Source organism: Daphnia magna, linkage group LG4 (assembly GCF_020631705.1).
Source record: "Daphnia magna isolate NIES linkage group LG4, ASM2063170v1.1, whole genome shotgun sequence".
NCBI classification, from domain to species: domain Eukaryota; kingdom Metazoa; phylum Arthropoda; class Branchiopoda; order Diplostraca; family Daphniidae; genus Daphnia; species Daphnia magna.
In genome coordinates, this window is record NC_059185.1 from 11,953,236 (window position 1) to 11,965,841 (window position 12,606).

Consider the following 12,606-nt stretch of genomic DNA (forward strand, 5'->3'; position numbering starts at 1 on the left):
CTCTGAACCTGTCGCGTACGACGTCGAAGCTCAACCATTGAGCTATTATCCACATTTAAAACTAGACAACGTTCTTTTGTGATTAGATGAAATCCCGTCAACACTTGGAAGGAAAAGTATTTCAATGTTCTTTGGTTAAATATCGGAAAAATATCAAGCTTGATGATGAAATAGATTTCGTTTCAATCGCTCATGGTGATGAAGACTACAGCTTTTCATTATAATTATAAGAAACGCAATTATATCTTACTTATACAACATACATTTCAATTGTTAACTTAACTCGTACGGGAATCGAACCCTGTACTATCGCTGTGTAAAGCCAAAGCTCAACCACTAAGCTATAATTCATATATTAAAAATCCTTTAGTAATTGAGAGAAATCACGTCAACCTTAAGAACGAAAAATGTTTTTGCGTACTTTGATGGAATAATATTATAATGAACACTTGAAAAAGTAATCGAAAATTCTTTCAAGAATTATGATGAAATACACTTTGTTTTAAACTTTAATGGCGATAAGAACATTTGCCATTATTCAGGGTTATAATTATGTTTCTAGCCAAAAAATCTAGAACCATATGACGACGATCTAGTACACCAGCTTTACGATCCATTGATTTAATGACCGAAATCCTTGTATGGGCTTTACGTGATGCTATAGTGGCAAAGACCTTCGTACCGAGTTATCTTGGGCTTTTGTGGAAGAAGATAAAGAAATATATACATATATATATAAAAGAGGATCAAAGCTTTTGATTTTTTCCGCGGTATTGTACGCTACCATCATTGCTCCCTAGATGGTGTACAAAAAGGTTTGTTATGATTTAGACAAAGTACACCTTATAGGTATACTTCATGATTTAGACATGATTTAGACTAGGGAAAGAAATGTCTCGCGAGCTAAGCAACTGGCAAGAACTATTAGATTCCTTCACGGAAACTGGAGTAAGACAAGGCAAAGTCAGTAAAATCCATCAAACTAGGAGCAACAATGCTGAAAGAATTAAAATTCTTCTCAAAGACGAGGAATTACGGTATACGACATTTTTCGATGTTAACTAACGATTGCAGAGCAATTGCATTTGTTTTTTTCTCTTCTTTTAGAGTTGTTCTGCTCAAGTGGATGAATCATCAGGTGAAACGTCAAAGAAGTCTAGAAGCTGCAAAATGTTTTAGAGAAACAGGAAACAGACAGTTTTCTTTAAAAGATTATACAGCCTGCATAGAAATGTACTCACAGAGCATTCTCAGTTGCCCTGTGGAAAATGAAGTTGAACTCAGCTTGGCTCTTGCGAATCATTCTGCAGCTCTATTCCAATTGGATTTATTTGAAGATTGCCTACAAGACATCCGTGTGGCACTAACGAAGAATTATCCTAGTCACCTGCTGCCTAAAATCCTTACAAGAAAAATCAAATCCTTGCAAAAATTGGGCCGGCAATCCTCAGTTTGATGATAGGATCATACCTTTCTGTGGAGAGAATCTGTCTTTTAAAGGAGCTAGCGCTGCCCTAGATTTCAGGTGGGACTTCTTTTACATCTTCATCATGAGATTAGATATATAATATGAGTAAGCAGGCATTCCTTAGAGAAAAGTCGTTATGTTGTAGCAAACAGAGATATTATGGCAGGAGAAACTCTTTTTGTGGAACAACCTAATGCCCTAGTGGTTCTGCCCGACTTCCAGACTACGCGTTACCATCATTGTACTCGCGAGCTGCCACTAAAACGATACCCGTATTTACTTTTAATGCTACTTTCTCTTGCTTTAGTCTAATTCTCTTTATTTTTTACTTACAGTTGTTTATCTTGTGGCAAAATCTGGTTTTCCCTGCACAGTTTCAAATGACATTGTGTAGATCATGCAAAACGCAGCAAAGTTATTTCACTCAACTGAAGGCGGATCTAGAGGCAGTATCGCTTGATGCTAGAGGTAAATATCCTGTGGAAATTCTTTCCATAAAATTAATGCAAATGAGTATTATCATAAAGGAACAGAAGCAATGGATCAGGGCGATATAATGGAAGCCATTAAACTGTTAACTAAATGTGTTCAATTGCGAAAGAGAGCCTTGTTCAAAGGACATCCAGACTTGGGAAAGAGCGCAGATAAATTGGCACAATGTTGTGCATTTATAGGTGAGAAAATTTAAATGTAAGCTTAAAATAGGAGTCTCACTTCAATAAACAATTGAATACTTACAGGAAATTATGAAGAATGCGAAAAGATGTTACGAATCTCGCTTATTGCTGTTGAGGAGCGGTACGGTAGGTACAGCATTGAGATGGCAAATGAATTACAAAAATTCACGGATGTATTAATGGAGCTGGCGTCGAGTAGAAACCAAGACTTGCGAGATGAGCTAGTGAGGCATTTGGAAGAGGCCATGTTCATTTACCGCATTCACTACGGTGCTTGGAGTCATAGTTACAAAGAATTGCAACGTAAAAAAATTCATTTGACTACCTTGTTGATGAAGTGATTTAGATTTGGACACACAAGAGGGCTCTGTCAATACAATAATTATTTCGGCATAAATTTAGCCAAGTTTTTAATATTATGTTGGGATTAAAATATTAACGCCTTTAAATCAAAATTAAAGATTAAAATCTAAGTAACCAACTGTTAGACAATTGTGCTTAAGATAATGAAATATACGTTTCATTCCACAGGATAAAAGTGACGGAATAACTAAAACAGGAAACCGACGACAGCAGGTGACGTGCCTAAGAATTTCAATTCTATCTTAGCAAATAAATTTTGAATTGACGTAAAATTCCGAACGACTAACCAAATAAAATTATGTGACGCAAAAAGACCTTGTGAGCGGAGATTAATTTTAACACATTTACCTACCGCAATAAAAAGAGAGCAGTACTTCCGGCAAGAAGGCATGGTTGGTAATCTTCTTAGCGTCAGCATCTCAAAATTTGGGGATTCCGCCGGAAAAAAGATAGACCTCCTTTAAAATTCCTGTTGGAATGCCGGACGCAATACATTGGGTGACGATGCAGCATTACTATGACGTTTATGGAGGACCCTAAATCTTTTCGTGACGTTACAACTGACATCTACAAACTGCATATACAATCTATGAAAGTAAAGTGAGATAAAATATACTGCAACGATAGTAGATACAAGAAACAAACCGTTCAACGGGCAAAAGCTACGATTCAAATGGTTGATACATTTTTGGGTCATCTTGTGCATCAATTGTGTCGTGTATGTTGCGTCTCAAACAGTCGTTTTAACCTACCTGACAAAAAAGATTAATAACCACAAGGAAAATAATTAATTCATTTATCATCTGCCCTTATTCTAGATTTTCCCTCCTATTAAATGGCCAACCGACATGAACACGATGTACATATAACTAAGAGGAAACCAAAACATCTCGAATACCACAACCACAAAAACCCGACAGCATTGCAGTATCCAGCATTTCGGATGAATGGATGACATCCGTTTCCGGCTTTTTTCATTTTTATTTTTAAAGGCCACGGCGTGACGTAGAACAAGAGACGCACGTGTCTTCGGAAATTCGTAGCTTTCCTTCATGAATCCATCGCCCTTTACCAAAATGGCATTGCGTTCAATAAAATTCCCATATTTCAATTAAAACTGAGCCATTGATTGCCAATTCTGACGTCCATAGAACAAATTAAATCCTTGCCACTTCACATTTCCCCTATAAAATAAGGCGATTCAAGCAACACATTCCACATTACAATTTCTGTGCACTCAGACACAACATCGAAATCTTTGCTGTTAGTTAGAAATCTTTAAAATTACTACCATGCAAATATCTTGCATTTTACCTTGGGCTATGTTTTGCCTTGCTGTTGCTTCCTGTTTTGTGCTTCAACCTTTGCCAGGTTCTACGAACGAAGATATTCAGGAAGTATGGCAGGCTGAAGATGAAGAGGAGGATTGCCAGCCTCGCATTGTTTCCATCACGGACGAACTGGTTGAACTGGGCAAACATCGCGAAACTGCCTGCCCATTCAGAGTGGAGAATAAAACGATAGAACACGAAAATCCATTTGGAAACGTTACCTTAGACATCAATGAAATCATTTGTTCGGGACCGTGTGTTGCTGGGAACTGTGGTGGACCTGGACGCAACTGCAAGCAGCTGATGACGACTGTGAAAGTTTCCATACACAACTCGACGACCGGGGAAACAATGGGAATGTTTTCCACCAACGTTGTAATCGGCTGTAGCTGCACTCCACAAGATCCAGGAGCTCTTGGTGAAGATGTTTAGTCGCATTTAATTAAAATTTAAACGTTAGTGCAACTCGAATTCCTTTAAATTGTTTTTCAAATGAATAATTTGATACTCGTTGTGAAAATTGATGCAAAGTTGTGTAGCCTGTGATGTCGTAATAAACAAACATTCTTACTGCAGCCACCAAATTATACGGCGACCTATTGGCTAGTACGATGAGCGTGAAGAGTGGTGACAGGTGTGTAACATCCAAAACGAACTAATGGTCACTTCTACGAACGGCGAAATTTCCCACATTTCCAGACAGAGAGTAAAACTACCAAACATCGCAATGATTAAGTTCAAAGTCTCTGAAAGTCGATATACCATGAATGCATGCTTAGAAAGAGAATATTTAATGAAAGGAACAAGGCAGTGTAATTTACGAACAAAAACTTAATTACCTTTTACTTTTCGGCTATTTTCATACCACCATTGATCGGTCTACAACTTCTCCGATGAAAATCCACTATTAGCATCGATTTTAAAGCCATACGATAAACAATCGAAAAATGAAGAGTTGTTCTTAGCAAATTTACAGAGTAATTTAGTTAAAACATTAAGCTGTCACCTGGCAAATACAAGCCTCTCAAGTCTCAACGACAAATGCATAAAACACACCTAAAGAGTAAATGAAAAATGTAGTATCTGTTGACTAGACTTAAGATTAACTGATTTTAAGGCAAAGGATTAGAAAATTTAACACCAAACAACTATAACATAAATAAATTTTACTTAGTTGAAATCTTTTCTTGTTTTAAGTGTTTCTTCGCCACCAGAATATATTCCTGTCACACACCAACTGTTATCAACTGAAAATGACCATATCTGTCACCAAATTTTATGTGTCAACAAGTGCATGAACACATGCAGTGGTTCGGGTCTATTATGTTCTTCAAATGTAGGGAACTTTTCTTTAATAAAGATTGATCATGACTTATCTATTTATACATACATTGGATTGAAGATGGAAAATGAAACGACGACCATTATTTTTTGGTACCTGCAAGACCAAAGCCTATGACAATGTTCGGTTAATTGAACTACGAGGGCTGAGCGCCTGAGCTCTGATAAAAAAAAAGTCTGTAGGCCTACAAATAAAACAACGTTGCATGATTGCCGTGTCATTGCAATAACGATTTTAGATTGAAAATAAACTTTACAGTTTTACCTTACCTTTACCCACAAATAGACCATTTTCACGTTGCGAAAAGCAGTATTCATGTAGTCCGGCAACCCTGCAAGCCGCCATTTGTAGTCTTACTTAGCCTTGTTTAGATGGATTTAACATAGGCTAACGACTTTGTAAGGACAGTCACACTGTACTTCATTAAGCTTAGCAACATATCTTTCTTTAGCATCGTTTGGCAAAGTTGAAGAATAATCAGATAAGTCAAATAATTCAATAACTGAATCATGTAAAAGATCTTCTGCATCCTCAGAAGACATTTACATTCCTAATTATACCAAGAAATTTAAGTTTTATAAGAAAATTACACATTTTTTAAAGTTACCATTTGCTGTTGACTGTTTGTTATTGTTTCAAATGTTGATAGCCCTTCACTGTAACGACGATTTCAAGTACTAGTTGTAGCGAATTCTTGAAAATTTGGCACTTGAAATGTTGGCAATATCCTGACGTACAACGTGCCACAATAATTTTGCTCCTGGTAGCAAAATTAATGGGAGAAATCAGTCCTCAAAGTCGTTAGCCTATGTTAAATCCACCTAAACAAGGCTAAGTAAGACTACAAATGGCGGCTTGCAGGGTTGCCGGACTACATGAATACTGCTTTTCGCAACGTGAAAATGGTCTATTGTTAATAAAATTTATGTGGTGCATTAAAAGTTCTAAAAGTACAATTTCAGTTCTGGCACATAAATAGACTTGAATCGAAAAATCATACATTCAACACGATTAAACCCGTTACTTAATTACCGTTACGTAAGTAAACCACATATTTTATTTTTATGACGATGTCATGGAATTTCCTTGCAATCCATCCAAGCATTACCACAGTGCAATCGTAGCTCTGAATGAACTGTGCAAACAAAGTGAGAAATTAGACATGATTTAATGATGACATTTTCATGATGACATAATTTGTGTTAACGTAAATGTTTCTCCTTAATACAACAGTAAAAAATCCTTTTGCCCAGATTGGAAATTATTTTTTAATTCATAGAGTAATGTTCTGAATGTTTTCAAAAATAGTTTGTTGTTTTTGACAAAAAAAATCTAATCTATCCTATTTGTTGTCAATAACACTAGGCTATCCTAGATTTTATGAAGCAACAGGTAAAAGCTGATGGAAATGGTACACATAATAATCGCTTGCAGGACATATGTACAATTTTTCTGTGAAACAGGTACACTGTTGTAAGCATGGTTCTGTTCTGCAAAACAATACAAATGATAAGATGTTTCTCTATGCAGCATGCAAGCAATGATAAATGCAGGTTTTGAATACATTTCAACTCTAACCCTAAGTTAATAGAATATCACTCACCCAAGCAATCAACTGAAGCAATGTGAGGAATTCTTCATGTGACCATGATGTGACACTCACTTTGCTATAGGTTATGATACAACAAGTGCAGCAACTGCAATCCTCATTGCCTATATTCTGCCAGTAAATAATAACCCTGTAAATAATAATAAAATCAGAAAACACATGCCATTAACATCAATGATATTACTTGGCCGAAGAAATTATTAATTTGTTATTTTTTCAATCAGTTAACTACCAATCCGAAAGCTGTAGCCGACCTAACCTAACCGTGCACCATTCACATGTTTTGGCACTGAAAATAAAAATTTTAGAACGGTAGAGTTTGTCTCGTCACTTTAACACCCTAAGGAAATGGAATTCTTTTACCTTTTTGTACCTTCAATGTGTAAATAGCGAGTTTGTTGGAATAAACGTAACGGGTTCCGATAAGACAATTTTTTATTCGCCATGCTTCGTTTACAATGCTTTCCTTCCATTGTGACTTGGGAGTTGCCATATGACCTAAAATGAAAATATATATATATTAAATTAAAATTCTAAATCGAATCTAATTAAAAAATGACATGCAAAAAAGATTAATTGTTAAAAAATGTCTCTCCTAAATGCAATAGTAAACTGTCGTATTAGCCAAACTGAATTATTAATTAATTAACAGGAGAGACCTATAGTGTTCAATTTTGTAAAAAATCCTTTCGCTGTCTATTTTTTAATATTTTTGCTTAAACTCTTGTTTAACTAAACACTGCGTAAATCCCAAACCATTTGGACATATGCCGGAACGTTTTCAGAAAACACACATACCTCCCCACAATGAGCGAGTGTGTCATGGGTGCTGGTGCTGTCATTTTAAATTGACGGTGAAAACTCAGATCTCCTTCTGATGTAGAATTTAAAAAAAAGGCTATATGATTTACATACATTTTAAGTTTACACACATGTTCATGGAAATTTGAAGCGAACGACAACTGCGTCCCACATTCTATTCTCTATCCTTTATTTTTCATAAATCATTCTAGCGTTAACTAGCGTAACCATTTTTTTTTTTTTTTTTTTTTTTTTTTTTTTTTTTTTTTTTTTCTCAGGACGTTCCACATGTGTGCAATCTACACCATCAACCCACGCACTTGAAACCACCATATTCGGGAAGTATGGACGATCGCGTTTGCGTTGCCTTTGCCAGAAATCTACACGCACGTGGAAGTATAGGCTATGCTGACTCTTTTTCGTTTGTTGAATATACCTTTAACTAATGCTATAAGATAATTTTTTCTACTTTTTTCCGTTTAATACAAACGTCGAGCTAATTCGGCAAAAAAAGCAAAGATTACGTTTAACTTCATATTAGCAGTTTTTGTTGCTTCTTTTGTAGTAAGGTTTTTGTGGAATAGTATCGAATTCGACTTGTTTCTATAACTTTCAAAAGCTTATGAACTAACGTTCCTTTCCATATTCATCACTGAAACCGATTGAAACGCATGAATACTAATGTAACAACGATAACGACCAACAACGATAGGCTACAAAAAAGGAAAATAAAAGCTGTTGGTGCACAACACACTATTAAACAACAAGACAATAGATATCAGGCATCAACACAACAAATATGAAAAAAACGGCACGTTCCATCACCGAATAAACGAAAGAAAATCCTGGACGTGATGAGAACGGTAAACTTCGCAATTCACCATAGGAAAAATTCATGCCGGCCAACATTAGGTTAGTTAGGACTAATGAGTGAATGGGACTCATTGTCTAAATAGCAATCATAATTTTACGAAATGAAAACCAAACGATGGTATTTAAAAAAGAAAACAGACGGTGGAACGAACAAAATCCAGCGCTCACTACCCTGGTAATGAAATATGCTAAAAAACGGAGCTACGAATTTCATAGCAAAAAGCATCACTGGGTTCACGACTTCGTATCACGGATGAAAAAAGACCTCTCACGAACTATCGCCCACTTGGCTGATTAACTAACAAGGTATTTGCGTAAGCAAATGACTTGGCTATAAACGTACACAAAATAAGAGAAAGGCGTTATGCTAACACATTGTGGCTTTCAATGGCAACGCATTAGGTCAGCTGCTGGGAGAGTTTCAGTGGGACTAGCGAAATGCCATCAGGAGATATCTGGTAACGTAACAAAATCCCGTAAATTGCCAGCACCAAACTGTGCTACCATTTCTCTCCCACCTCCTCTTGGCGGAATGCAATTGTCATAACGTGAAACATTTACCGACAACACATGGTACGGTAAAAACAAAAAAACAAAACAAGATTGAACACAAAATATCGGGAACATTGAAAACATTGCCTACTTGAGAATAGAGTCTAGTTTAGATTTGCCTACCTGTTGTTGATATGAACATGTTGCTCCAGAAAGGTAAATGGCTTCCTCGAATCCCTTTATTACCGATGCCGTACAGGGAAACTGTGGGTAGATGTTTACTGGTTGAGATGTGGTTTTCAATCTGTCAAATGAAATAAAGGGAGAATCAAAATCAACATCGATGTTTAGTTTTACCTGTCAGTGCAATAATAATAATAATGTCGGTAAGTAGTCTGTTTAAAATCGGCATTAGCTGATGTAAGAAAAGAGACCCCCATAGAGTATTTGGTGGCCCGTTCTTCTGACGAAATTTAAAAAATAAATGTATAACGATAAGAAAAAAGATGGGCGCCAACATGTAGTATACCAAACGAACTCACATTTGCGCCAACACCAAGTGTGTATTGCACATTTGCGGCGGCAAGCAGATGCACCGCGTTAGCTTTATCTCTGTATAGCCGCGGATGCTTTCAACCATAAATAGGGCCAAGCACGCTAGCACTAACACAATCAACATGTGTCAATCTACACAGCTGCAAGCGCTTACTTCGAAATGGATGGATCCTTCGCTTTTCTACAGTTTTTGAATAGGTAAAGGAAAATAAATTACTGGCACACAAGCAAATATACGCATATTCGCTAACAATTTATAAACTCTGGACAGACTGGACTTGATTATTTTAATTGCACTGTGGGTGTACGAATATAATAGGAACCTGAAACTGCAGCCAACGTTAGCCAACGGTAACAATCAATTCAAAACTTAACTAGCAGCAACTTGTACCAAATCGGATTATGACACAAACTCAGCTGAGTAAAAGTCACTTTGTTTCCCTTCAAAATTTGTCCGATGCGCCCTCCCATAAAAATCGAGAAATCTTCTATACCCATTTTACGAACAAAGCTGGTTTTGCAGTACACTTGAAACTTAGATTTACCTTACAAATAAATAAAAAGACGAATTTTATAAGGTCTCCAAAAAACAAAAACAAAACATAAAAGAGCACGTTAGGGTTGCGCAATGAGTTAACATCTAATGTTTGGTTAACTAAGAAAGAGGCGACTTAACTTCAGCGGATGAGATCAACACAAGAAGGCAAACAACCATGTTAGAACGCCTTTTCGTTCCTGAGCCAAACCTGAAGAAATACCCCAGGATGTCGCGATCGCGACATCAGCACAAGGAAAAATATTAGGTAAAATCTATTGCCCCGTGGATTCCACGGCGCTCTAGTGTCAAGAAGTGCTATTACCCCCGTGTATACCAGGTGGGAGGTGGCCCTGGTGTGATGATTGTGCTATGATTGTTCTCCGGATTCTTATCCGGCCTTTTTACGATGTCATGGTTAGGTTAATAATGGGTAATAGCACTATTTAAACGTAGAGCCCCGTAGAGCCCCCTGGTTTCTACAGGGTAATAGCGAGTTTTGCCACTAGAGCCCCGTGAACTATACGGGTCAATAGGCGTGACCAAAACATAAATCGAAGTTTTTACCTTTACAGGTCTTTTTTCTAGCAAAGAAATCTCCAAATTGATGCACGTTTTAAAACTACTAACTCTATAACTGTAGAGACTTAAATGGAAACTCAGCGATTTTGATAAAACCTCGTAGGGAAAGCAAAGCTCTTTTTCTTATTGGTATAGCATTTTTGAACACCTGCATCACAATTTCCAAAAATCTTTTGTTTCGTGTTTCAAGTTCGAAGCCAAAAATCGAATCTACTTAGCATGCGTCAAAAACGGTAACACGTTCAGATTTACTGCCGCCTCAACTCCAAACTCTCTTAATTCAAGTTTCTAACTGCGTCACTCACAACGAAGGAAACTTGAAGGTTTCCTTCAAGAAGAGGGGAAAGATGCATGGGGTCTCAAGTTGAATAGGCCCACTAGTTCCCTTTGGTCATAAAATGTGTCTGTAAAATGTAAGTAACTAAAAAAAAGAAAAAAAGAAGCCAATCAGACAATGAAATACTGTAAATGAGATTGAGTAACACAGAAGAATTTGGTGGAATTAGCATAGCCTGTGGAACCTTGGCCTGAACTAGCTGAAAATATTTGACAGAATAACAATACTGATTCCAGAAGATGGTCATTTTAACAACAAAAGAAACATTTGTTCTCAATAACACCAGACTGGCCTAGATCATCTATGGGAACAGGAAAAGGATAATAAAAATGGCAGTGGCAATAATCACTTGCAGAACATGCATACAATTGCCTTTGAAACCTAGGTGCAAGCATGTTACTGTTACAGAACAATACTTAAGGACAACATGTTACTCTATGCAACATACATACTATTGTATGTCTACGTATTTACATGCAATGAATATATTTTTCTAGTTTGACCCTAAAATTGAAAATCATCACTTACCCAAGAAAACAAAATGAAGCAAAGAAGGAAGTTCCTCCCAAGGCAGAAACTTTGGTGTAAGTAATGACAAAACAAGGCCAGCAACAGTAATACTCACTGCTTACATTCTGTCAATAATCCTGTAAGTAATAACACAAATAGAAACCAAATGCCATTACATTAGATATTTTGCTTAACTCAAGTTCTCCATTTTCAGTTAGCTGAGTATCAAAGTTCTTGTTAATGTTTGAAGTATAACTAAATATTCTTGGTATCCACCATTCACATAGAGATAGAGAAGAGCAATTTTTGACAGCAATGAAAAAGATTGTCTTGCCCATCCAACACCTTTTAGAGGATTAATTCTTTAACCTTTTTGTACCTTCAAAGTGTAAATATCTTGTTTGCTGGAATAAATATGACAGAACCTGATACTACAATCATTTCTTTGTCATGATTCATATACAGTACTTTCACCTTCCACTGGGAATACTCATCCCTGGAAGCTGGAACGTTGCAATATAACCTAAAATGAAAAAGACAAATTTAATAAAAAATTAAAACCTTAAGTCCTAGACCTAAAAAAAAGAGATATTTTGTAAATAAAATTACCTCTCCTTATCTATTGCCCAAGCTGAAAACTATTTTCTATTTAACAGGGTTAAGTTCTGTGTGTTTCCAAACATACAGTGACGTGACAGAGACATGTTTTCAACAACTTTTTATTTTTCAGAATAAAATGTCTGTTGTAACTCTAGGTGGCAAATAACTTTATGAACAGCAAAGTGTCTGGAAATACACCGGACAATTTTCTAAAAATACTCAGCCCCTCCCCCAAAGAAAAGGCGTATGCGAATGTAGGTGCTGTCATTTTAAATTGAAGGTAAACACCCAGATATCAGTGTGGACTAAAACTTTAAAAAGGATATGAAAAATTCGGTTGAAAACCATAAAATTTATACATGTATACAGAATATATAAATAAAGTTTTTTAAGTTGACACGCAATTTCATGGACGCAGGTGGAGAACAACTGCATTGCCATGATATTCTATCGGCTATCCGTTAATTCACAGAAAATCGTTCTAGCGTTAACTACAGCACAACCTTTTTTTTCTCTCCAGAACTTGCCCAC

General features: G+C 36.4%; 2 protein-coding genes across 9 annotated transcripts; one reads left to right on the forward strand and one right to left on the reverse strand.

The window, feature by feature from the left end:
• The first annotated feature begins 795 nt into the window (after positions 1 to 795).
• LOC116921027 lies at positions 796 to 2,542 on the forward strand. The gene is given in 8 exon segments (XM_045173133.1): positions 796 to 1,037; positions 1,108 to 1,452; positions 1,454 to 1,525; positions 1,582 to 1,729; positions 1,732 to 1,740; positions 1,804 to 1,936; positions 1,996 to 2,142; positions 2,209 to 2,542. Coding segments are annotated over 8 exon segments (1,278 nt in total). The 5' UTR covers positions 796 to 891; the 3' UTR covers positions 2,487 to 2,542.
• Positions 2,543 to 4,690: 2,148 nt separating this feature from the next.
• Positions 4,691 to 12,579, reverse strand: LOC116920431. 8 transcript variants are annotated; one of them, XM_045173132.1, is made up of 10 exons: positions 12,085 to 12,579; positions 11,855 to 11,998; positions 11,494 to 11,612; positions 9,140 to 9,260; positions 7,589 to 7,664; positions 7,154 to 7,288; positions 7,023 to 7,079; positions 6,785 to 6,920; positions 4,846 to 4,895; positions 4,691 to 4,743 (listed from the first exon to the last, which is right to left on the reverse strand). In XM_045173132.1, the coding sequence occupies exons 4-10, from the start codon at positions 9,156 to 9,158 to the stop codon at positions 4,719 to 4,721; spliced, it is 498 nt and encodes a 165-aa protein (XP_045029067.1). In that variant the 5' UTR covers positions 9,159 to 9,260; positions 11,494 to 11,612; positions 11,855 to 11,998; positions 12,085 to 12,579; the 3' UTR covers positions 4,691 to 4,718. The 8 variants fall into 8 exon arrangements, 7 of the variants coding, with proteins under 7 accessions (XP_045029067.1, XP_045029066.1, XP_045029064.1 ...); XM_045173129.1 differs by lacking the exons at positions 4,691 to 4,743; positions 4,846 to 4,895 and adding exons at positions 6,331 to 6,671; positions 9,499 to 9,692; XM_045173127.1 differs by lacking the exons at positions 4,691 to 4,743; positions 4,846 to 4,895 and adding exons at positions 6,331 to 6,671; positions 9,499 to 9,692 and having other exon boundaries at positions 9,140 to 9,419.
• Between the last annotated feature and the right edge of the window lie 27 nt (positions 12,580 to 12,606).